Here is a 25,591-nt window from a genome sequence, read left to right as displayed (position 1 = left end):
AAGAACTGCCTTGTGTTATATTGTAATAACACTGTGCATTATCTGTTTTTGACACAGTCCCCTGGAAGGTACAAGGCTCACACTGATGGACAAGGTCAAGATGCTGAGGAACTATTGATCAAAAGTGGAGATGTGGTCCAACTGATGCACGAAAATGGAGAGGGGCAGTGGTAAGATTGACCAGCAAATCCCAGCGAAGTGGGAAACGGAAGAGGTCCACCTCCTATAAAACCATAAGATATAGGAGCAGAATTAGGCCACTTGGCCCATTGAGTCTGCTTCGCCATTCAATCATGTTTGTTGTATTATCCCTCTCAATCCCATTCTCCTGCCTTCTCCCTGTAACCTCTGGCACCCTGACTAATCAGGAATCCATCAATAACAACTGTAATTATACTGAATATATTTGGTTAAGAAGGCTGCGAGTGAACGGCTGATTTCAGGAGCAAAGGCAGTTTTACTACTCGGGGTAAAAGAGAGGCCAGACTGCGCAGGTGCATGACGTCAGCCAGTAGAGCGTGAAAGGTTTAAAAAGAAGACAGCCATATCCAGCGGGCAATGGAGCGAGAGGGAGGCAGAGTGATAGGGCTTTGGCTCAACGGGCTTAGGCGGTGATGGGACGAGGCAAGGTAGGTTTACCTGTGTTAATTGTGGAAAGGAAGTAGTATGTGTGTGAGGCCAGTTTTCTGTGCTCGGTGTCAGATGTGGGAGGTCCTGGAGTCTCCCAGCCTTCCGGAAAGCCATATCTGCACCAGGTCGTTGAGCTGCAGCTCCTAAGGGACCGTGTTAGGGAACTGGAGATGCAGCTTGATGACCTTCACCTGGTCAGGGAAAGCGAGGAGGTGATAGAAAGGAGTTATAGGCAGGTGGAGACAGACAAGTGGGTCACAGTCAGGAGGAGGAAGGGGAAGAGTCAGGTACTAGAGAGTACCCCAGTGGCTGTACCCCATAGCAATAAGTACTCCTGTTTGAGTACTGTTGGGTGGGGACAGCCTACCTGGGGGAAGCGGCAGTGGTCGTGCCTCTGGCACAGAGTCTGGCCCTGTGGCTCAGAAGGGTAGGGAAAGGAAGAGGAAGCCAGTAGTGATAGGGGACTCTATAGTTAGGGGTCAGACAGGCCATTTTGTGGACGCAGGAAAGAAACACAGATGGTAGTTTGCCTCCCAGGTGCCAGGGTCCAGGATGTTTCTGATCGCATCCACGATATCCTGCGGTGGGAAGGAGAACAGCCAGAGGTCGAGGTACATATTGGTACCAACGACATAGGTAGGAAAAGGGAGGAGGTCCTGAAAACAGACTACAGGGAGTTAGGAAGGAAGTTGAGAAGCAGGACCTCAAAGGTAGTAATCTCGGGATTACTGCCTGTGCCACATGACAGTGAGTCTAGGAATAGAGGGAATGGAGGATAAATGTGTGGCTGATGGATTGGAGCAGGGGGCAGGGATTCAGATTTCTGGATCATTGGGACCACTTTTGGGACAAGTGTGACCTGTACAAAAAGGAAGGGTTGCACTTGAATCCCAGGGGGACCAATATCCTGGCGGGGAGGTTTGCTAAGGCTACTGGGGAGAGTTTAAACTGGAATTGTTGGGGGATGGGAACCAAACTGAAGAGATTAGGGAAGAGGAGGTTGGCTCACAAATAGAGAAAGCTTGTAGGCAGTGTGTGAGGGAGGATAGGCAGGTGATAGAGAAGGGACGCGCTCAGACCAAAGGTTTGAGATGTGTCTATCTTAACGCAAGGAGTGTTGTGAACAAAGCAGATGAGCTTAGAGCGTGGATCAGTACTTGGAGCTATGATGTTGTGGCCATTACAGAGACTTGGATGGCTCAGGGACAGGAATGGTTACTTCAAGTGCCTGGTTTTAGATGTTTCAGAAAGGACAGTGAGGGAGGCAAAAGAGGTGGGGGTGTGATACTGTTGATCAGAGATAGTGTCACAGCTGCAGAAAAGGTGGACTCCATGGAGGGATTGTCTACGGAGTCTCTGTGGGTGGAGGTTAGGTACAGGAAGGGGTCAATAACTTCACTGGGTGTTATAGGCTGCCCAATGGTAACAGGGATACCGAGGAGCAGATAGGGAAACAGATCCTGGAAAGGTGTAATAATAACAGAGTTGTCGTGATGGTAGATTTTAATTTTCCAAATATCAATTGCCATCTCCCTAGAGCAAAGGGTTTAGATGGGGTGGAGTTTGTTAGGTGTGTGCAGAAAAGTTTCTTGTCACAATATGTAGATAAGCCTACAAGAGGAGAGGCTGTACTTGTTCTGGTATTGGGAAATGAACCTGGTCAGGTGTCAGATCTCTCAGTGGGAGAGCATTTTAGAGATAGTGATCATAATTCTATCTCCTTTACAATAGCATTGGAGAGAGATAGAAACAGACAAGTTAGAAAAACATTTAATTGGAGTAAGGGGAATTATGAAGCTATCAGGCAGGAAATTGGAAACAGATGTTCTCAGGGAAAAGTACGGAAGAAATGTGGCAAATGTTCAGGGGATATTTGTGTGGAATTCTGCATAGGTACGTTCCAAAGAGACAGGGAAGTTATGGTAGGGTACAGGAACCGTAGTGTACAAAGGCTGTAATAAATCTAGTCAAGAAGAAAAGAAAAGCTTACAAAAGGTTCAGAGAGCTAGGTAATGTTAGAGATCTAGAAGATTATAAGGCTAATAGGAAGGAGCTTAAGAAGGAAATTAGGAGACCCAGAAGAGGCCATGAGAAGGCCTTGGCAGGCAGGATTAAGGAAAACCCCAAGGCATTCTACAAGTATGTGAAGAGCAAGAGGATAAGACATGAAAGAATAGGACCTATCAAATGTGACAGTGGGAAAGTGTGTATGGAATCGAAGGAAATAGCAGAGGTACTTAATGAATACTTTATTTCAGTATTCACTATGGAAAAGGAGCTTGGAGATTGTAGTGATGGCTTGCAGCAGACTGAAAAGCTTGACCATGTAGATATTAAGAAAGAGGATATGCTGGAGCTTTTGGAAAGCATCAAGTTGGATAAGTCACCGGGACCGGATGAGATGTACCCCAGGCTACTGTGGGAGATGAGGGAGGAGACTGCTGAGCCTCTGGTGATGATCTTTGCATCATCAATGGGGACGGGAGAGGTTCCAGAGGATTGGAGGGTTGTGGATGTTGTTCCTTTATTCAAGAAAGGGAGTAGAGATAGTCCAAGAAATTATAGATCAGTGAGTCTTACCTAAGGTTGGCAAGTTGATGGAGAAGATCCTGACAGGCAGGAATTATGAACATTTGGAGAGGTATAATATGATTAGGAATAGTCAACATGGCTTTGTAAAGGGCAGGTCATGCCTTACGAGCCTGATTGAATTTTTTGAGGATGTGACTAAACACATTAATGAAGGAAGAACAGTAGATGTAGTGTATATGGATTTCAGCAAGGCATTTGATAAGGTACCCCATGCAAAGCTTACTGAGAAAGTAAAGAGGCATAGGATCCAAGGGGATATTGCTTTGTGGACCCAGAACTGGCTTGCCCACAGAAGGCGAAGTGTGGTTGTGGACAGGTCATATTCTGCATGGGGGTTGGTCACCACTGGGGTGCCTCAGGGATCTGTTTTGGGACCCTTACTCTTTGTGACTTTTATAAATGACCTGGATGAGGAAGTGGAGGGATGGGTTAGTAAGTGGAAGATGAGAGGTGACTTTGTAGAGCTGTACAAGATGATGAGAGGCATTGATCGTGTGGATAGTCAGAGGCTTTTTCCCAGGGCTGAAATGGTTGCCATAAGAGGACACAGGTTTAAGGTGCTGGGGAGCAGGTACAGAGGAGATGTCAGGAGTAAGTTTTTTACTCAGAGAGCAGTGAGTGTGTGGAATGGGTTGCCGGCAATGTTGGTGGAAGCGGATTCAATAGGGTCTTTTAAGAGACTTTTGGATAGGTACATGAAGCTTAGAAAAATAGAGGGCTATAGGTAAGCCTAGTAATTTCTAAGGTAGGGACATGTTCAGTACAACTTTGTGGGCCGTGGGACCTCTATTGTGCTGTAGGTTTTCTATGTTTCAATGACTTGCCTCCAAAGCCGTCCCTGACAATGAATTCCTCCTCATCTCTGTGCTAAAGGGGTGTCCTTCTATTCTGAGGCTGTGCCTTCTGGTCCTAGACTCCCCCACTATAGGAAATATCTTCCACATGTTCACTCTATCTAGGCCTTTGAATATTGGATAGTTTTCAATGTGATCCCCCTCATTCATCTGAATTCCTGCAAGTACAGACCCTGAGTGATCAAACATTACTTGCACATTAGCCTTCTAATTTCTGAGTTCATTCACGTGAACCGTCTCCGGACCCCCTCCAATGCTAACACATCCTTTCTTAGATATGGCCCGAAAATTGCTCACAATACTCCTAGTGTGGTCTGTCCAATGCCTTAAAAAAGGCCTCCACATTAGATCCTTGCTTTTATATTCTAGTTCATCACATCATCATTCCTGAGGTCTCACATGGTCATTCTGTCAGAAGCCTGGTAGCAAGTGGTCATGGTAGAACTGACAGTTCCATTTGAGCATAAGAAAGCCAATTACCAGGACAACAGTGCCAAAGACAGGGGTGGAGGGCACAATGTGAGCCTCTGGAGGTTGGGTGTGGAGGTTTTACTGGCTGCTCTCTGTGTGGAACCTAGTTTCTCTTTGGCATTGTGGAGGACAAAGAAAAGGGCCATTGAGACCGTCTGAGAGAGCCTTCAGATAGCCGTGGATCACAAGGTGGTTATGTGGAATGTGCTGGTGGAGGTAGATATATGAGGGATATTTAAGATAGACACATGGGTGTGTGGTATGTCATTGCATCAGATTCACGGACCAAGCAAAGTCAGATAGAAAGCACTCTTGGCAAATGGATATATTAATCATTTATTGAATTAGAATTGAATTGAGTTTGTTTAAATCACACATAGAAGGTCTTGAGGACTTGGGGGCCAATGCCGATCTTCTTCAGTTCCTGAGGTGGAAGAGATGCTGTTCTACTGTTTTGCCACAAAGCCAGCATGTGAGATCATCGGTGGTGTGTATACCGAGGAACTTGAAACTGCTCACCCTCTCAACTGCAGACACATTGATGTTGATTGGGGCGAACCTGTCTCTCTTCCTCCTGTAATCCATAATCAGTTCTTTTGTTGTTTGGACATTGAGGGAGAGGTTGTTATCTTGGCACCACTGTGTCAGGGTGTTAACCTCTCTTCCGTAGGCTGTCCCATCACCGCTAGAAATAAGGCTGATCAATGTTGTCTCGCCTGCAGATTGATCAGCAATTTGGAGCTGTGTGTGTGGCAGTACAATCATGGGTGTAAGGAGAGTAGAGGAGGGGCTTAGAACATAACCCTGGGGGTCACTGGTGTTGAGGGTCAGAGGTGAGGGAGCCCATCTTTACCACCTGTCAGCAATCTGATAGGATCCAGCTGCACAAGGCAGGGTGCAGGCTGAGGTCTCTGAGCTTCCTGTCAAGTCAGGAGAGAATTATGGTGTTGAGTGCTGAACTGTGGTCCAGGGACAGCCTTCTAAAGTATGCATCCCTCTCCTCTAGGTGAGCGAGGACTGTGTGTAGTGCTGTGGCTATGGCATCATCGGTAGGCTGGATTGTAAGGGGTCCAGGCTGCAGATATAGTCTTTAACCAGCCTCTCAAAGCAGGGACAATGGTCGACAGTTTGAAATAGGAGGGCACTACACACTGGGGGGGAGAGAGAGATTAAAAATGTCCGTAAACCCACCAGCCAACTGTTCAGCACACAATTTGAGGACATGCTCTGGGATGCCGTCCAGCCCCACTGCCTGACAGCTGTTGACACGTTGGAATGTTCTACATACCTCAGCCTTGGAGATTGGCTCTCCTCGAGGGTTCAGTCCTATCAACCTCGAATCAAGCATAAGAAAACATTTAGCTCGTCTGGGAGCAAGGCGGTGATGTTGGCTGTACTGCTGCATTTCCTCGTGAAGTCTGCGATGATGTGCCATACACTCCGTGTGTCGTTGTTGCCAAGTTGTGACTGGATTTTGTCCCTGTGTAATGCACACAAAATGCTAGAGGAGCTCAGCATCTAGGAAAGCAATACAGACAACATTTCGGGCCGAAACCCTTCAGCAGGACTGGAGAAAAATGCTGAGGAGTAGATTTAGACGTACAAAAAAGCTGGATGAACTCAGCAGTCCTGACAAAGGGTCTCGACCCGAAACGTTGACTGCTTCTTTCAACGGATGCTGCCCGACATGCTGAGTTCATCCGGCTTTTTTGTACGTCTTGATTTGACCGCAGCATCTGCAGTGTACTTTGTGTTGGGGAGTAGATTTGAAAGGTGGGAGAGGGGAGAGAGAAACACCAGGTAACAGGTGAAACCTGGAGGGTGAAGGATGGAGTAAGGAGCTGGGAAGTCGATTGTTGAATTTGTCCTGCGTTGCTCTTTTGCCACCGTGATAACTCTATATACATCATAGTGGCATCTCTTGGGCTCCTGTTGGTCTCTGAAGCTGAAGGCTTATCCCTTGCATTGAAAACACGCACTGAACTATTTATCCAAGGCTTATAGTTTGGCCAGACCGTTAGAAACAGTAAAAATTTGACCAAACATTTATGTTCCCCAAGTTACAGACACTACAAAGTTGGGTATTCAACAAATCTACATTCAACAAACATAATTAGCTAAAAGCATGCACAGAACATGCCTTCCCAATGACTATGCGCACCACTTGCCTTAAACAAAAGAAGAGAGATATACCTCCCACACGTGCTCTCGATATACCCGGGATATTTGAAACCAGATGCCAGGCAGCAAACCAACAGGAAAAGCCACTGCAGTTTCTAAACTAGCCAATCATAAAGGAAATGAATTTCAACAATCTGAATAAGGGACACCCTATCGAAAGTTGCGAACGTGATGATCCAAACCTCAGACTGGTATGACTCTCACAAACTCCCAACTAGGTTACACGTAAAACACAAGAGTACTGTAAACCCAGTAGACACCTCCCAGTATACTGCAGTAGTCCACCCTGGAGTGGAATAGCTAATGAGCTGGTTCCCAACTTAATCTTATTCACTGACTCTCAGTGTGATCAATCGGGTAAGCGACCCATCAGCATTCTTGACCAATAACAGTACAAATGCCATCTTCCTCTGTAAGCAGGTAATCTCAAATCATTGAAATAGGTTCCTGGGACAGTCTAGCCACACCATGCTGAGAAAGGCTATCACCTTTGTAACAGCCCCCTTACTCACCAGCGAGACAAGGTGCTCCACTAGGGCACATATCAACCGCACCACCCTGTGGGTGCGATGGGCAGGCCTAGGAACTGCATATCCACTAAGTACCATTCAGCGTCCAACAAGTACCCAGCTCCACAACGGCATTTGGCACAGACAGAGCCGCCCAGGACACGGTACCTGTTCACACCTGCCATCCAATCTACTCCTGTACTCAACATACCATCTACAGCAACGCTCCCAGTCGAGCAGTCTAACTAACACACACACAGTGTCTATGGCCTCACTTCAATCTCCTGTGCATTCAAATCATTCACAATCTATTTACAGGGAAGATCGTGTCCACTGATCCCCTCGCTCAACAATAAGGCATGAATATGCTAATCACCGCCCCTCTCTCTCCCCATCCCCGCCGATTCCCCCTGCTGGCAATTGTTAGGCAATATCCTTTGCAGGGAACGCTGAATGCAATGCAAAGAATCCAGCAGAGGACAAAAGGAACCCTTGTCTGTAGAAGATTTGAAGAATGACCCTTCCCCCTCAACAGCCTCCCTATCTTGCTTCCCCAGACGTTACTTCCTCCACATTGATCATAAGACATAGGAGCAGAATTAGGCCATCTGGCACATCGAGTCTGCTCCGTCATTCAATCATGGCTGATTTTTTTTTCTCCTCCTCAACCCCAGTTCCCAGCCTTCTCCCTGTAACCTTTCATGCCATGTCCAATCCAGAACCTATCAACCTCTGCCTTAAATACACCCAATGACCCGGCCTCCATAGCTGCATGTGGCAACAAATTCCACAAATTCACCACCTTTTGGCTAAAGTAATTTCACCGCATCTCTGTTTGAAAGGGAACCCCTCTATCCTGGGGCTGTGCCCTCTTGTCCTAGACTCTCCCATGCTTTGCACATCTGCTCTGCCTAGGCCTTTCAACATTTGAAAGGTTTCAATGAGATCCCCTCAACCTTCTGAATTCCAGTGAGTACAGCCCCAGAGCCATCAAATATTCCTCATATGATAACCCTTTCATTCCTGGAATCATCCTTGTGAACCTCCTCTGGACCCTCTCCAATGCCAGCAGATCTTTTCTAAGACAGGGGGCCCAAAACTGTTCCCAATACTCAAGGTGAGGCCTCACCTGTGCCTTATAGATCCTCAGCATCACATCCCTGCTCTTGTATTCTAGACCTCTTGAAATGAACGCTAACATGGCATTTGCTTTCTTCACCACTGACTCAACTGCAAGTTAACCTTTAGAGTGTCTGCACAAGGACTCCCAAGTCCCTTCACATCTCAGATTTTTGGAATTTCTCCCATTTAGAAAATAGCCCACACATTCATTTTTGCTACCAAAGTGCATGACGTTGCTGTACATTGCATAGAGGGTGGGGGTGGGAATCCCATTTACCTGCTCCTCCAGGACTCCAGCATTAAACAATGCTAAAAATGTTTATTTACAGGATATACAGGATCTCCCACTCCCCATCTGCTTATCCAGCTTCCATACCTGGCTAATGCACCCTCTTCTACACACTCTGAACCTTGTAATAATTGAATTGCTGTACTTCTAGGATGACCAACAGCTGGTTCTGTTAAAGACAGCACTGCCCTTTTTATTGGAAAACTGCTGAGATAACTGCATGTCCTATAGTTCCAGAAGTTATTTCAATATAACTTATCCCTATATTAGCCCACTAGCATAGAACTTGTCCACAAAGGAAACAGCAAGTTTAGAAGATAGGTACAGACAAAAGGCTGGTGAGTCTTTTGCCCTGCAGTTACTGAGAATATGGGATGAGGGGGGAACTAGAGTGAGGCTATCTAATAAGGAGATGGGTGCCTTAGGGAGCCTATCATCTCAACACACGATCAATAACACCCTGAGAATGCTGTTTGCTTCCCTGAGCATAATACATCACTACTGTGCTCCATTCTGCTCAGGGTTTTAAATCCCATTCAGTAAGAGAATGATACTTAAGTTTAACCGCTGCCGTTACCCAAACCCAAAACCAATCAAGGCAGAAGCATTTTCAACAATCAGAAAAAGGCGCCCCCCAACACATGGCACAAGGTCAGTTTCTTCTCTAACTTCTAGAGAGTGGTAAGTGCATGGAACATGCCACCAGGGGTGGTGGTAGAGGCAAATACATTTGAGTGACTCTTAGATAGTCACATGGATGAAAGGAAAGGAGGGTTATGTGGAAGGGAAGGGTTAGATTGATCTTGGAGCAGAATAAAATGTTGCCACAGCATTGTGAGCAGAGGAACTATACATAACTGTGACATGCTATATTCTACAGCCCAGAAACACTTGATCCCAGACACACATCCATCAGCGGGACAATTTCAGAAATCACCATGAACTCTTATCAAACCCATGGGCCTGAGAATATTCAAACAGGACTAAACAGAAAGTTAAAGAAGATAAACAGTGAGCAGTGGCCTCAGAGTTTGCTGGATGTCACTAGGGACTGAAAAAACATTGAAAAAGAAACCAAAGCTAAAACTTAAACCCACATCGTTGAAATGAATTCCACCGAAACACTGACACAGCTTGGACTCGAGAATATCAGAATGTCAGAAAATTGTTGTCTTGTTATCAAGTCAGCTTGCATCAACATCCATAATTAATGAGCACCATGGTTCTATTTTAGGTGAAGATATTGTTAAATAGTAAATTGTTAAATATTTTGTTAAATAGTGAATTATTCAATATTTTGTTAAGTAGTTGGACATAGAGGAGATGGGGTATTAGATTTAATAACGAAAACAGTTTAATGACCAGCACTTGTTATGTCCTTTTCAAAGGTTTGTGAAAAATCTAAACCGTGGGCAGCAAGCTTGGATTTCCGTCAACAGTTTACAGATTATCGTTGGTGATTGTAGATCCCAAACCGACAGCCCATCAGGTAAGGACAATTTCCAGGATATTGATGCTGAATGTGACATTACAGACTGTGTCCCTTATTGCAAATGCTTTGGACTTTTGAAATGAGGGGGATTGTCACAATTCTTTGTCACAAATGAGGGGGGATTATACAGGGTTCTCGCACAATATTTACGGCTTTAGTCACTTTTGATGGGTCGAATGCCCTAATTATGCTCCTATGTCTTGTGATCTTGATTTAAGAAAGGCCTGACAAGGTGTTCCTTCAGATCCCATGGGAGGCAAGTGCAGAAATTGCCAGGGCCCTAGCAGAGATATTTAAATCATCCCTATCGACAGGGTGAGATGCGGAAGGATTGGAGGATAGCCAATGTTGTTCCTCTGTTTAAGAATGTCTCTAAACATAATCCAGGAAATTATAGGCCAGTGAGCCTGATATCAGTAGTGGGAAAGTTATTGGAAGGTATTCTAATGGAATGGATATATAATAATTTGGATAGACAGGGACTGGTTAAGGACAGCCAGCATGTTTTTGTGCATGGTAGGTCAAGTCTAACCAATCTTATAGAGTTTTTTGAGGAAGTTACCAGGAAAATATATGAAGGCGAAGTAAGTGAAATGTTGTCTACATGGACTTTAGAAAGACATTTGACAAGATTCCACTTGGGAGACTGGTCAGGAGGGTTCAGTCACTCGGCATTCAGGATGAGGTAGTAAATTGGATTAGACATTGGCTTTGTGGGAGAAGCCAGAGAGTGGTAGTAGATGGTTGCCTCTCTGACTGGAAGCCTGTAACTGTTGGTGTGCCACATGGATTGGTACTGGGTCCATTGTTGTTTTTTAATCTGTATCATTGATCTGGATGATAATGTGGTTAATTGGATCAGCAAATTTGCAGATGACACCAAGATTGAGAGTGTAGTGGACAGGTAGGAAGATTATCATGGTTTGCAGCGGGATCTGGAAAAACTGGAAAAATGGCAGATGGAATTTAATGCAGTCAAATGTGAGATGTTCCACTTTGGTAGGACCAACCAAGGTATGTTTTACACAGTGGACAGTACAGCATTCAGGAGTGTAGTAGAACAAAGAGATTTGGGAATACAAGTACATAATTTGTTGAAAGTGGTGTCACAGATAGAATTGTAAAGAAAGCTTTTGGCATATTGGCCTTCATCAATCAATGCATTGAATATAGAAGATGGGATAGATAGATAGATAGATAGATAGATAGATACTTTATTCATCCCCATGGGGAAATTCAACATTTTTCCCAATGTCCCATACACTTATTGTAGCAAAAACTAATTACATACAATACTTAACTCAGTAAAAATATGATATGCATCTACATATGTAGGTTAAGACCTACAAGTATCTGGGAGTACAGTTAGACGAGAAGCTAGACTGGACTGCCAACACAGATGCCTTGTGCAGGAAGGCACAGAGTCGACTTTACTTCCTTAGAAGGTTGGCGTCATTCAATGTCTGTAGTGAGATGCTGAAGATGTTCTATAGGTCAGTTGTGGAGAGCGCCCTCTTCTTTGTGGTGGCGTGTTGGGGAGGAAGCATTAAGAAGAGGGACGCCTCACGTCTTAATAAGCTGGTAAGGAAGGCGGGCTTTGTCGTGGGCAAAGTACTGGAGAGTTTAAGATCGGTAGCTGAGCGAAGGGCGCTGAGTAGGCTACGATCAATTATGGAAAACTCTGAACATCCTCTACATAGCACCATCCGGAGACAGAGAAGCAGTTTCAGCGACAGGTTACTATCGATGCAATGCTCCTCAGACAGGATGAAGAGGTCAATACTCCCCAATGCCATTAGGCTTTACAATTCTACCGCCAGGACTTAAGAACTTTTTTAAAAGCTGTTATTAATGCTTTTTGAGATAATGATTTAGATGCATATCATATTTTTTACTGAGTTAAGTATTGTATGTAATTAGTTTTGCTACAACAAGTGTATGGGACATTGGAAAAAAGTTGAATTTCCCCATGGGGATGAATAAAGTATCTATCTATCTATCTATCTATCTAAAATCACCCTCTCAAAAAGCATTAATAATAGCTTTTAAAAAGTTCTTAAGTAGTTAACTTAAATACATTGAGTCCTAACCCCGGCACTTTAACATATCTTACTCCTGGCGGTTGAATTGTAAAGCCTAATGGCATTGGGGAGTATTGACCTCTTCATCCTGTCTGAGGAGCATTGCATCGATAGCAACCTGTCGCTGAAACTGCTTCTCTGTCTCTGGATGGTGCTATGTAGAGGATGTTCAGGGTTTTCCATAATTGACCGTAGCCTACTCAGCGCCCTTCGCTCTGCTACCGATGTTATACTCTCCAGTATTTTGCCCACGACAGAGCCCGCCTTCCTTACCAGCTTATTAAGACGTGAGGCGTCCCTCTTCTTAATGCTGCCTCCCCAACATGCCACCACAAAGAAGAGGGCGCTCTCCACAACTGACCTATAGAACATCTTCAGCATCTCACTACAAACATTGAATGACGCCAACCTTCTAAGGAAGTACAGTCGACTCTGTGCCTTCCTGCACAAGGCATCTGTGTTGGCAGTCCAGTCTAGCTTCTCGTCTAACTGTACTCCCAGATACTTGTAGGTCTTAACCTGCTCCACACATTCTCCATTAATGATCACTGGCTCCATATGAGGCCTAGATCTCCTAAAGTCCACCACCATCTCCTTGGTCTTGGTGATATTGAGACGCAGGTAGTTTGAGTTGCACCATATCACAAAATCCTGTATCAGTTTCCTATACTCTTCCTCCTGTCCATTCCTGACACACCCCACTATGGCCGTGTCATCAGCGAACTTCTGCTGTTTGTTGTTCTGATGTTAAGTTGAAGTTGTATAAGACATTGGTGAGGCCTAATTTGAAGTATTGTGTGCAGTTTTGGTCACCTACCTACAGGAAAGGTGTACACTAGGTTGGAAGAGTACAGGGAAAGTTTACAAGGATGTTGACACGTCTGGAGAACGTGAGTTTTAAGGAAAGATTGAATAGGTTAGAACTGTATTCTTTAGAATGTAGGTGACTGAGAGGAGATGTGATAGAGGTATACAAAATTATAGATAGGGTAAATGCAAGTAGGCTTTTTCCACTGTGTTTAAGTGGGACTACAATCACAGGTCATTGGTTAAGGCTGATAGGTCAAAATTTTAAGGAAAACATGAAGGGAAACTTGCTCACTCAGAGGGTCGTGAGAGTGTGAAATGAGCTGCTAGCACAAGTGGTTCATGCGAGCTCGATTTCAACGCTAAAGAGAAGTTTGTAGCGGTACATGGATAGTAAGAGTATGGAGAGCTGTTGTCCAGGTGCAGATCATTGGTAGTAGGCAGTTTAAGTAGTTCAGCACTGACTAGATGGGCTGAGGGGCTTGTTTCTGTGCTGTACCTCTCTATGACTCTATATACTGGCACTAGAGACATCCAAAAGTGATTCCCTGCGTGGCTTAATACTCTACAGTGCCAACAATCATAAGTATAGGGTTCAATTCCCTCCATCGTCTGCAAGGAGATTGTACCTTCTGCCCATGACTGCGTAGGTTTCCTCTGGGTGCACTGGTTTCCTCCCATGTTCCAAAAGTAATTAAGTCTACATTTGAGGGATGTGGGTTGATCTTACTGCAATGTGTAAGATCTTACTGAAGGAGGCCAATGTTTGTCCACTTGTAACCATATAACCATATAACAATTACAGCACGGAACCAGGCCATCTCGGCCCTTCTAGTCCATGCTGAACGCTTACTCTCACGTAGTCCTGCTGGCCCGCGCTCAACCCATAACCCTCCATTCCTTTCCTGTCCATATACCTATCCAATTTTACTTTAAATGACAATACTGAACCTGCCTCTACCACTTCTACTGGAAGCTCATTCCACACAGCTACCACTCTGTGAGTAAAGAAACTCCCCCTCGTGTTACCCTTAAACTTTTGCCCCCTAACTCTCAACTCATGTCCTCTTGTTTGAATCTCCCCTACTCTCAATGGAAAAAGCCTATCCACGTCAACTCTATCTATCCCCTCATAATTTTAAATACCTCTATCAAGTCCCCCCTCAACCTTCTACACTCCAAAGAATAAAGATCGAACTTATTCAACCTTTCACTGTAACTTAGGTGCTGAAACCCAGGTAACATTCTAGTAAATCTTCTCTGTACTCTCTCTATTTTGTTGACATCTTTCCTATAATTCGGTGACCAGAACTGCACACAATACTCCAAATTTGGCCTTACCAATGCCTTGTACAATTTTAACATTACATCCCAACTCCTATACTCAATGCTCTGATTTATAAAGGCCAGCATACCAAAAGCTTTCTTCACCACCCTATCCACATGAGATTCCACCTTCAAGGAACTATGCACCATTATTCCTAGATCACTCTGTTCTACTACATTCTTCAATGCCCTACCATTTACCATGCATGTCCTACTTGGATTATTCCTACCAAAATGTTGCACCTCACACTTATCAGCATTAAACTCCATCTGCCATCGTTCAGCCCACTCTTCTAACTGGCCTAAATCTCTCTGCAAGCTTTGAAAACCTATTTCATTATCCACAACGCCACCTACCTTAATATCATCTGCATACTTACTAATCCAATTTACCACCCCATCATCCAAATCATTATTGTATATGATAAATAACATTGGACCCAGTACAGATCCCTGAGGCACACCACTAGTCACCGGCCTCCAACCTGACAAACAGTTATCCACCACTACTCTCTGGCATCTCCCATCCAGCCACTGTTGAATCCATTTTACTACTTCAATATTAATACCTAAAGATTGAACTTTCCTAACTAACCTTCCATGCAGAACCTTGTCAAAGGCCTTACTGAAGTCCATATAGACAACATCCACTGCTTTACCCTCGTCAACTTTTCTCATAACCTCTTCAAAAAATTCAATAAGATTTGTCAAACGTGACCTTCCACGCACAAATCCATGTTGACTGTTCCTAATCAGACCTTGTCTATCCAGATAAATATATATACCATCTCTAAGAATGCTTTCCATTAATTTACCCACCACTGACATCAAACTGACAGGCCTATAATTGCTAGGTTTACTCTTAGAACCCTTTTTAAACAATGGAACCATATGAGCAATACGTCAGTCATCCGGCACCATCCCCGTTTCTAATGACATTTGAAATATTTCTGTCAGAGCCCCTGCTATTTCTACACTAACTTCCCTCAAGGTCCTAGGGAATATCCTGTCAGAATCTGGAGATTTGTCCATTTTTATATTCCTTAAAGAGGAGGAGTACTTCCTCCTCTTTAATTGTCATATTTTCCATAACTTCACTACTTGTTTCCCTTACCTTACACAATTCAATATCCTTCTCCTTAGTGAATACAGAAGAAAAAAAATTGTTCAAAATCTCCCCGATCTCTTTCGGCTTCACACAAAGCTGTCCACTCTGATTCTCTAAGGGACCAATTTTATCCTTCACAATCCTTTTGCTAATAATATAACTGTAGAAACCCTTTGGATTTATTTTCACTTTACTTGCCAAAGCAACCTCACTTCTTTTAACTTTTCTAATTTCTTTAAGATTCTTCTTACATTCTTTATGTTCCTCGAGCACCTCATTTACTCCATGCTGCCTATATTTATTGTAGATATCTCTCTTTTTCCTAACCAAGTTTCCAATATCCCTTGAAAACCATGGCTCTCTCAAACTTTTAACCTTTCCTTTCAACCTAACAGGAACATAAAGATTCTGTACCCTTAAAATTTCACCTTTAAATGACCTCCATTTCTCTATTACATCCTTCCCATAAAACAAATTGTCCCAATCCACTCCTTCTAAATCCTTTCGCATCTCCTCAAAGTTAACATTTCTTCAATCAAAAATCTCAACCCTGGGTCCAGTCCTATCCTTCTCCATAATTATATTGAAATTAATGGCATTGTGATCACTGGACCCGAAGTGCTCCCCAACACATACCTCCGTCACCTGACTTATTTCATTCCCTAACAGGAGATCCAACACTGCCCCTTCTCTAGTTGGTACCTCTATGTATTGCTCCTCCAATTCTCGCTCCCCATTAGGTGGTCTAGAATACACCCCTATAAGTGTTACTACACCTTTCCCATTCCTCAATTCCACCCAAATAGTCTCCCTAGACGAGCCCTCTAATCTATCCTGCCAGAGCACTGCTGTAATATTTTCTCTGACAAGCAATGCAACACCTCCCCCTCTTGTCCCTCCAATTCTATCACACCTGAAGCAACGAAATCCAGGAATGTTTAGTTGCCAATCATACCCCTCCTGCAACCATGTTTCACTAATAGCTACAACATCATATTTCTAGGTATCAATCCATGCTCTAAGCTTATCCACCTCTTCCTCTCTGTTTATCTCTAATAGTACAAAGAACTTTACTGTCTTTTTCTTCCTTCTCCCATACATCTGTTCCTACACTCTGTTTCCCCTCCCCCCTCGTATCTACACTCTGTTTCCCCTCCCCCCTCATATCTAGTTTAAATCCACTGGAGCCTCTCTAGCAAACCTACCTGCAAGAATATTTGTCCCCCTCCAGTTCAGATGTAAACTGTCCCAACAGAACAGGTCCCACCTTCTCTGGAAAACTGCACAATTATCTATAAATCTAAACCCTTCCTCCTGCACCATGTCTTCAGCCACATGTTGATCTGCGCTATCTTACTATTTCTAAACCCACCTGCATGTGGCACTGGTAGCAATCCTGAGATTGCTATCCTGGAGGTCCTGTCCTTTAACTTGGCACCTAGCTCCCTAAACTCACCTTTCAGGACCTCCTCACTCTTCCTACCCACGTCATTGGTCCCTACATGGACCACGACATCCAGCTGCTCACCCTCCCTCTTGAGAATACTGAGGACTCGATCCAAGATATTGCGGACCCTGGCACCAGGGAGGCAACAGACCATCCGGGATTCTCGATCTCTTCCACAGAACCTCCTATCTGTCCCCCTAACTATCGAATCCCCTATCACTACTGCTCTCCTCTGTTCCCTCCTCCCCTTCTGAGCTGAGGGTCCAGTCTCGGTGCCAGAGACGCAACCACTGCAACTTGTCCCTGGTAGGTCGTCCCCACCAACAGTATCCAAAACGGTATACTTATTGTTGATGGGAACGGCCATACGGGTGCTCTGCTCATTCCGTCTATTCCCCTTCCCTCTCCTGACAGTCACCCCAGCTGCCTGCCTCCTGACTCTTAGGGGTGACTATCTCCCTGTAACTCCTGTTTATTTCTGCCTCTGCTTCCCGAATGATCCGAAACCAGTTTCCTAACTCGGTTTGTCAGGAGCTGCAGCTGGATGCACCTTTTACAGGTGTAGTCATCAGGGACAGCTGTGCTCGCCCTGACTTCCCACATACTGCAAACGGAGCACTCAACTGCCCTAACTGCTGCCTCCATTACCTACTCCTAAAATAATTAGATTAATTAAAGGAGCTTACCAGGCCTTACCTCACCTGGAATGAAGCTCGTCCTCAGCCTCTGCTGGCTTTTTAAATTCCCCCGCTGATCTCAGAGGCCGACCTTCACGCACTTGCGCAGACGTGCCCCGTTCACCCTCGCCGCTGCCTGTTCTCGCCAAAGCCATTTCACTCTGCCTCAGTCCACTACGACGATGGCCGCTGTATATGGCGGTCTTTCTTTTAAACCTTTGGCGTGCTACGTCACGCGCCTGCGCAGTCTAGCCTCTTTGCCCCGATCAGTTTTTAAAAAAACAGCTTCTCTCCGAGCTTCTTTTACCTCTTCGCTCTCAGCCTCTTGCTGCGATTTAAGTCAGGAGAACCTTGAACTCAGACTCAAGAGCTTAAGACTGTTTGCTGTCATTCTTCAGAGGTAGTGGTCTGTCGTATCTGAAAATGACAGGAAACCTGCGCAGAAAAGCTGCCTGCAGTCCACAGTTTCAACGTGAAGTGTGTGGCTCTCTTTTTTTTGTCTTTCAGGTTTGGATTTCCATAAGTTCAGGAAAGTTAGTTCTTCTCTCTGACCTGAACACTCCAGGATCTCTGGTCCTGATCTTCTGGGTACAGTTCAGATCTCATCCTTCTCTGTCTCCACATCTCCATTTTCTTTTGGAGGAGCATCACAAGCTGAATGTTTGCCCACCTCTGCTACATGCCTCTCTCACCCATGAGGACCAACATTATCCACCTCGTGATACACATGCAAGGTGGCACCATTTCCCAGAGCAGTCATGTAAATAAACTCCAAGAGTCCTGGTGGTGAGAATCTGGATATAACGACAGGAAACATACCTCTCGCAACACGGAATCAAAGACATGTTTGTAAAGATCTGCTCCCAAATTGTGACTGAGTTCTCAGGTTGAAGGATTTGGACATCTAGAGGCAATTCCTCTTATGATTGCGGAGTACTCTGTGAGTGGATGCCAGATCATCTTGAGGAAATAATGTTTACATTCTCCACGATATTAATGTTGCTCTATCACAGAAAGAATTTTTCATACACTGTTTTCATTGATATGTTGATATTGTTGACAATCATAGCTGATATTTATATGTAATTATATCTGTCACGCTTCTTATGGAAGTTTTTAGTATGTTGGTATGTTTTCATACTTGATTTGCGACCACAGGGAACTGCCAAGGGTCATTGTGCCCTTTTCCCCAGTGACATCTTACCCTCCAGTTGGCAGCTGACATTGTTCAAGTTGTGTTCTGTTGACAGGTTAAAGGACACAGAAGCTCTTTTCAGAGTGTGCATCCATTCATTGTCAGATAGTCCATTGGAGTCATAGAACACTGCAGCACAGGAACAGGCCATTCAGCCCATCTAGTCTATGCCAAACTGTTATTCCACCTAGTTCCGTCGACACACAAACGGACCATTACCCCCCACACCCTTCCCATTCATGTATCTACCCAAAATTCTCTTCAATGTTGAAATCGAACCCACACTCCTGCTGGCAGCTTGTTCCACACTCGCACCAGTGAAGAAGTTCCCCTTAAATATTTCACCTTTCACCCTTAACCTATAACCTGTAGTTTTAGTCTCAGCCATCAGTGGAAAAAGCCAGTTTACTCTATCTATACCCTCATAATTTTGTATATCTCTATTAACTCCTATGCTCCAGGGAATAAAGTCTAACCCATTCAATCTCTCCTTGTAATTCAGGTCCTCAAGTCCCAGCAACATCCTTGTAAATTTTCTCCGTACTCTTTCAATCTTATTTACATCTTTCCTGTAGGAAAATTATTCCATTATGTTCAAAGATTGCAAATCGTGTAGTAATTTGCTACATTTGAAATAATTACATTATTTGTAGAAATCCTCCAAATAGGTCCTCACCAACGTCTTATACAACTCAACATTATATCCCAACTCTTTCGGAGATCATCATCCAATCAGATTCAGAGCTCACAGGAAGTGGCTGAGATGTTGGGACCAACCCTCTCCAAGATTAATCGTATTGTGCTTGTTCATGAGCTGAATCTACAAATGTTCTCACCTGCCTTTCTACATCAGGGCACATTGCTTGCATTTTTGTCAACTTTCACATCATAATTCCGGGGAACCTAGAGCAGGAATTTGTTCCGAGCTGTGTAGCTACATGCTAACCTGTGTGAAGTCAGAGTATTCTCCTTTTATCCTGCTTCCATTAACCCCAGTAACATACAGTGCATTCAGTGAAAAAGGAGGTAAATCTCCTGTCCCCTCTCAGTCCTTCTTATCGTGCTTCCTCTTCTTCCTCTCTTCCTCTTCATTCTTTTTCCCCTTTTTCTCTCTCCCCACCTTTCTTCCCTCTCTCCCACTTCCACTCTCATCACTCCTCTTCCCTCTCCCTATACCCCACCCCTCTCTCCCTTCTCTCATTGCCCCTTCCCCTCTCCCTTTTCTTTATTTGCCTTTCAGCCCTCCACTTCTCTCTCTCTATCCTTGTCTCTCTCACTCCCTTTCTCCCTATCACCCTCTCTCTCCCCGCTCACCAACCTCTGTGTGAAAAGGTTTCCCCTTTCATCCTAAATCTATACTTCTTAGTTTTAGACTTCCCTACCCTGGAGAAAAGGCTGATACCATCCACCTTCTCTGTTATAAAGTTCAACCCTCATCCTTCTGTACTCCAGGGAGTTAAGACCTGGCTTGGCAACCTCTCAAAAAGTCCTCGCAACATCCTCGTAAATCTTCTCTGCATTCTTTCTAGTTTAAGCACGCCTTCCCTATAACAGGGTGAGCAAACCTGTACACAGTGTGGCCTCACCAGCAACCTATATATGCAACTTGTATACCATGCCTTATTGCTCTTTACGTAGGAAGGCTAGTAGCTCACTCTTCATTCCTCATGGTCCTGCTGTGAGTCATTTAGAGATAGGTTAAGAGTCAGTTAGTAAAGAACCTGGATCATCTCTAGCCCAAAATGAGCTTCTCTCAATGACATTGTTGAACTGATTGGCTTTCTATAACAGTCTAGCAGCTATACAACAACTTGGTCAAGTCCAGCATCTCTTTCCCAGACATTTTAAAGTGAAATCCAATTCTCAGACTTGCAGGATAATTAGTGCAGATCTCTGGATAACTGGGCCTGTAACATTACTGGACCATGAGTAGGTTCCCCTTTTAAAATTAACTCAAATTCTCTGGATTAATGTGGCATAATCATTGGGTTTCCATCAACAACACTGAGTGAAAGGGAAGTTTGCTGGCTGGATTTGAAGCCTCCATCCCAGATCTCCTGGCTAGCTCCAGGTGCCAATCATACTCAATGTCTTGCCATTTTGGGGTGATGCAGTTGTTCATGATGTTCTGGCCATTGCAACATGCACTCCATCCTGCACAGATCAGCCTGTAGATACTGCAATATCCCAGCACTGGACCAGCATTGGTGAATACAACATTAGAAAGACCCTCTCTCTCCACTTTCACAAGTTCAAGAACAAAGAGGAAACCCTCACTCATTATGCGTCCTTGAGCTGGAATCCTGATACTGAGGACCTGCTCCCCATCCCCGTTTCCCTCTGCGTGTGACGCTGGCGGTTGTACCTTAATCAGGGGATTGGTTTCAACAGTAACCACAGGTTTGTAGAAAGTGGATTCATTGTGATTTTAGGTGAGTAGAATTTAAAGATATTATAGTCGATCTGTCTGATATTTCAGTTGCAAATCAGCAGAGGGGGTGCTCGGTGCTTGTTGAGAACATGGTTGGACTGAGGAATCAGTTCCTCCTCCTCTCTCCTTGAGCTCAAGACATGTTCGGGCTGTTTCCGGTGGATGGTGTGAAACTGACATGGTTTTTCCATGCTGCAGCTGTGTCCCCATATCAGGTTGGTCTGGGGTTCAAACATCTCCAATGCATGATGCAACTTGCTACAACAACGTACAAGGCACAAAGTCCAATTCTTGCATACTTATTTTAAATCCATTGCCTTTGTCACTTAGAGCACATACAGGTGACTATAGAACCTTCACTGAACAGGCAACATCTGTACATAGTAATAAATAAAACTCAAAGAATTTCTCCCCTCTTCCCTTGAATTTCTTGTTTTTCTTTTCTTATCAACTTGTAAAGGCACAAGGGCCATGATAGTGTAGCGGTTAACGTGATGATATTACTGTGGGCTGCGTCAGAGCTCAGAGTTCAATTCCAACGTTCTCTGTAAGAAAGTTTGTACATTCCTTCTCGTATGCATGTGTGTTTTCTCTGGGTTCTCCAGTTCCCTCCCACAGTCCAAAGACATACAGTGTACTGTTCCCTTGCATTTGCTGTACCAAGGTACAACACATCACATTTATCTGGGTTAAACTCTTTCTGCCATTTCTCTGCCCATAACTCCAACTGATTTATATCGCACTGTATACTTTGCCAGTCTTCTACACTATCTACAACTCTACCAATCTTGGTATCATTCACAAATTTACTAATGTCAATAAATAAATAAGTAACCCACCCATCTATATTTTCATCTAGGTAATTCATATACATCACAAACAACAGAAGTCCCAGCACAGATCCCTGTGAAACAACACTAATTACAGACTTCCAGCTCAACTAGACTCCACTAGAGTCTTTTGTCTTCAACATGAATAGTCCTCTTCCCCAAGCCTAGAGTGGTTGTGGAGAGGATTTTTCCTAGTGGGGGAATCTAGGACCTGATGGCACAGCCTCACAATAGAGGGACATCCACCTAGAAGAGAGATGAGGAGGAATTTCTTTATCAAGAGGGTGGAGAATCTATGGAGTTCATTGCCACAGACAGCTGGGAAGATCAGGTCAATAATTGTTGCAAGAAACATAAGGTTATTATAGTGACAATTCTAACTTCCCACATGTTGACTGGGACTCCAATATTGTGAATGGACTAGATGGGATAGTTTGTCAAATGTTCAAGAAAGTTTTCTCAACCAGTACATAGAAGTCCCAAGAAGTGTGTGGAAGAGTCTGTTATTGGGGAATGAGACAGGACAAGTGACAGAAGTTTGTGTAGATGAACACTTTGCATCCAGTGACCACAGTGCCATTAGTTTCAAAGCAAATATGCAAAAAGATAGGTCTGGTTTATCGATTGAGATTCTAAAGAAAGGCTAATTTTGATGGTATCAGAAAAGATCTGGCAAGTGTTGATTGGGATGGGCTGTTTTCTAGCAAAGGTACTTGGTAAGTGGGAGGCCTTCAAAAATGAAATTTTCAGAGTACAATGCTTGTATGTGCCTGTCAGAATAAAAGGTAAAGATAACTGGTGTAGGGAACTGGGGTTTTCCAGAGATATTGAGGCCCTGGTTAAGAGAAAAAAGGTGTATAGCAGGTATAGACAAATTGGAACAAATGAAGTGCTTATGGTGTATAAGAAATGTAAGAGAATGCTTAAGAAAAAAATCAGGGGGGCTAAAAGGCAGCATGAAATTACTCTAGTAGACAAGGTGAAGGAGAATCCAAATGAATTTTACAGATCTGTTAAGAGCAAAAGGATTGCAAAGGACAAAATTGATCCTCTGGGAGTCTAGAATGATAATCCATATGTGGAACCAAAACAAATGAGGGAGGTTGGGGGTGCTGTAGATAGTGTGGAGGGCTGTCAGAGGTTACAGCGGGACATTGATGGGATGTAAAACTGGGCTGAGAAGTGGCAGATGGAGTTCAACCCAGATAAGTGTGAAGTGGTTCATTTTGATAGGTCAAATATAATGGCAGAATATAGTAGTAATGGTAAGACTCCTACCAGTGTGAAGGATCAGAGGGATTTTGGGGTCTGAGTCCATAGGGCGCTCAAAGCAGCTGCGCAGGTTGACTCTGTGGTTAACAAGGCATATGGTGGATTGGCCTTTAATGAGCACGTGGGATTGAGTTCAAGAGCTGAGAGGTAATGTTACAGATGTATAGGACCCTGGTCAGACCCCACTTGGAGTACTGTCCTCAGTTCTGGTCACCTCACTATAGGAAGGATGTGGAAACTATAGAAAGGGTGCAGAGGAGATTTATGAAGATGTTGACTGTATTGGGGAGCATGGCTTATGAGAATAGGTTGAATGAACTTGACTTTTTCTCCTTGGAACAACGGCAACTGAGAGGTGACCTGCTAGAGGTATATAAGATGATGAGAGGCATTGATGGTGTGGATAGTCAGAGGGTTTTTCCCCAAAGCTAAAATGGCTAACATGAGAGGGCACAGTTTTAAGGTGCTTGCAAGTAGGTACAGAGGAGATGTCGGGATAAGTTTTTTATGCAGAGGATGGTGAGTGTGTGGAACGGGCTTGCGGTGATGGTGGTGGAGGCGGATACAATAGGCTCTTTTAAGGGACTCTTGGATATGTACATAGAGTTTAGAAAAATAGAGGGCTATGGGTAACCCTAGGTAATTTCTGAAGTAACTACATGTTTAGCACAGCATTGTGGGCCGAATGGCCTGTATTTGCTGTAGGTTTTCTATGTTTTATCTTAAATAAATCCTTTGCTTCTGTATTTACTCAGCAGCCAGACTCAGAGTCTGTAGAAGTGAGGCAAAGTGACACCAACTTCATGGACCCTGTACAGATTATAAAGGACAAAGTGTTTGCTACCCTGAGGCAAATCAGGGTGGATAAATCCCAGAGCATGACAAGGCGTTGTGCAAGAGAACACACGAGATAAATCAAGGAGGCAAAAAGAAGGCATAAGGTTGCCTTAGCAGATAAGGTGAAGGTGAATCCTAATGGATTCTAAAGATATGTTAAGAGCAAAAGGATTGCAAGGGACAAAATTGGTGCTCTGGAAGATCAGAATTGTAATTCATGTGTGGAGCCAAAAGAGATGGGGGAAATCTTAAATGAATTTCTTGCATCTGTATTTCCTCAGGAGATGGGCACAGAGTCTATCGAAGTAAGACAAAAAGGCATCAACATGGACTCTATACAGATTATGAAGGAGGAGGACTTTGCTGTCTTGAGACAAATCAGGGTGGATAAATCCATAGGGCCTGACAAAATGTTCCCTTGGATCCTATGGGGGACAAGTGCAGAAATATTTAGATCATCCTTATCAACAGGTGAGATGCTGAATTATTGGAGGATAGCCAATTTTGTCCTGCTGTTTAAGAAAGGTTCTAAAAATAAACAAGGAGGTTATAGGCCGGTGAGCCTGATATCAATAACATAAGACCGTAGGCCATAAGACATGAGCAGAACTAAGCCATTTGGCCTACCGAGTCTACTCCACCATTCAGTCATGGCTGATCCTTTTCTCCCTTCCTCAGTCCCACTCCCTGGCCTTCTCCCCATAACCTTTGATGCCATGGCCAATCAAGAACCTATCAATCTCTGCCTTAAATACACCCAACATGGTTTCCATGTCAGTAATGGGAAAGTTATTGGAAAGTACTTTGAGGGACCCGATATATGAGTATTTGGAAAAACATGGGCTGATTAAGGATCGTCGTCATGGCTTTGTGCATGATAGGTCATATTTCATCAATCTTCTAGAGTATTTTTGAGAAAATTACTGGGAAAGTTGATGAAGGCTTGGCAGTGGATATTGTCTGCATGACTTTAGCATGTAGACAATGACCTTGTCATTTGACAAGGTGCTGCATGGGAGGCTGGTCAAGAATGTTCAGTGGCTTGGCATTCAGAATGAGGTAGTAAATTGGGTTAGTCATTGGCTTTGTGGGAGAAGCCAGAGAGTGGTAGTAGATGGTTGCCTCCCTAACTGGAGGCCTGTGACCACTGGTGTGGCACAGGGATGGGTACTGTGTCCTTTGTTGTCTGTCGTCTATATCAACAATCAGGATGATAATCTGGATCTGCAAACTTGCAGATGACACCACAATTGGGAGTGTAGTGGACAGCAAGGAAGACTATCATGGCTTGCAGTGGGATCTGGAAAATTTGGAAAAATGGGCTGAAATAGCAGATGGAATTTAATGCAGACAAGTGTGAGGTGTTGCCCTTCAGTAGGACCAGCCAGGGCAGGTTTTCACGGTGAACGGTAGGGCACTGAGGAGTGTAGTAGAACAAAG

The 25,591-nt window shown here is 44.1% G+C and overlaps 1 protein-coding gene across 1 annotated transcript in view; it reads left to right on the top strand.

Annotated features, from left to right (window-relative positions):
- Positions 1-18,698, top strand: part of mcf2a (MCF.2 cell line derived transforming sequence a) — a 176,088-nt gene extending 157,390 nt beyond the window's left edge. Inside the window, exons 28-30 of the mRNA XM_073057769.1 lie at positions 58-170; positions 10,037-10,137; positions 18,094-18,698. Of these exons, the coding sequence (XP_072913870.1) occupies positions 58-170; positions 10,037-10,137; positions 18,094-18,137 (258 nt within the window). The 3' untranslated portion in view covers positions 18,138-18,698. The remainder of the gene's footprint in view (positions 1-57; positions 171-10,036; positions 10,138-18,093) is intronic.
- Positions 18,699-25,591: the final 6,893 nt, after the last annotated feature.

Source organism: Hemitrygon akajei, chromosome 10 (assembly GCF_048418815.1).
Source record: "Hemitrygon akajei chromosome 10, sHemAka1.3, whole genome shotgun sequence".
In the NCBI taxonomy this organism is placed as follows: Eukaryota; Metazoa; Chordata; class Chondrichthyes; order Myliobatiformes; family Dasyatidae; genus Hemitrygon; species Hemitrygon akajei.
Note: the sequence above shows the minus strand (reverse complement) of the source record. Positions and strands in the feature narration are given on the sequence as shown.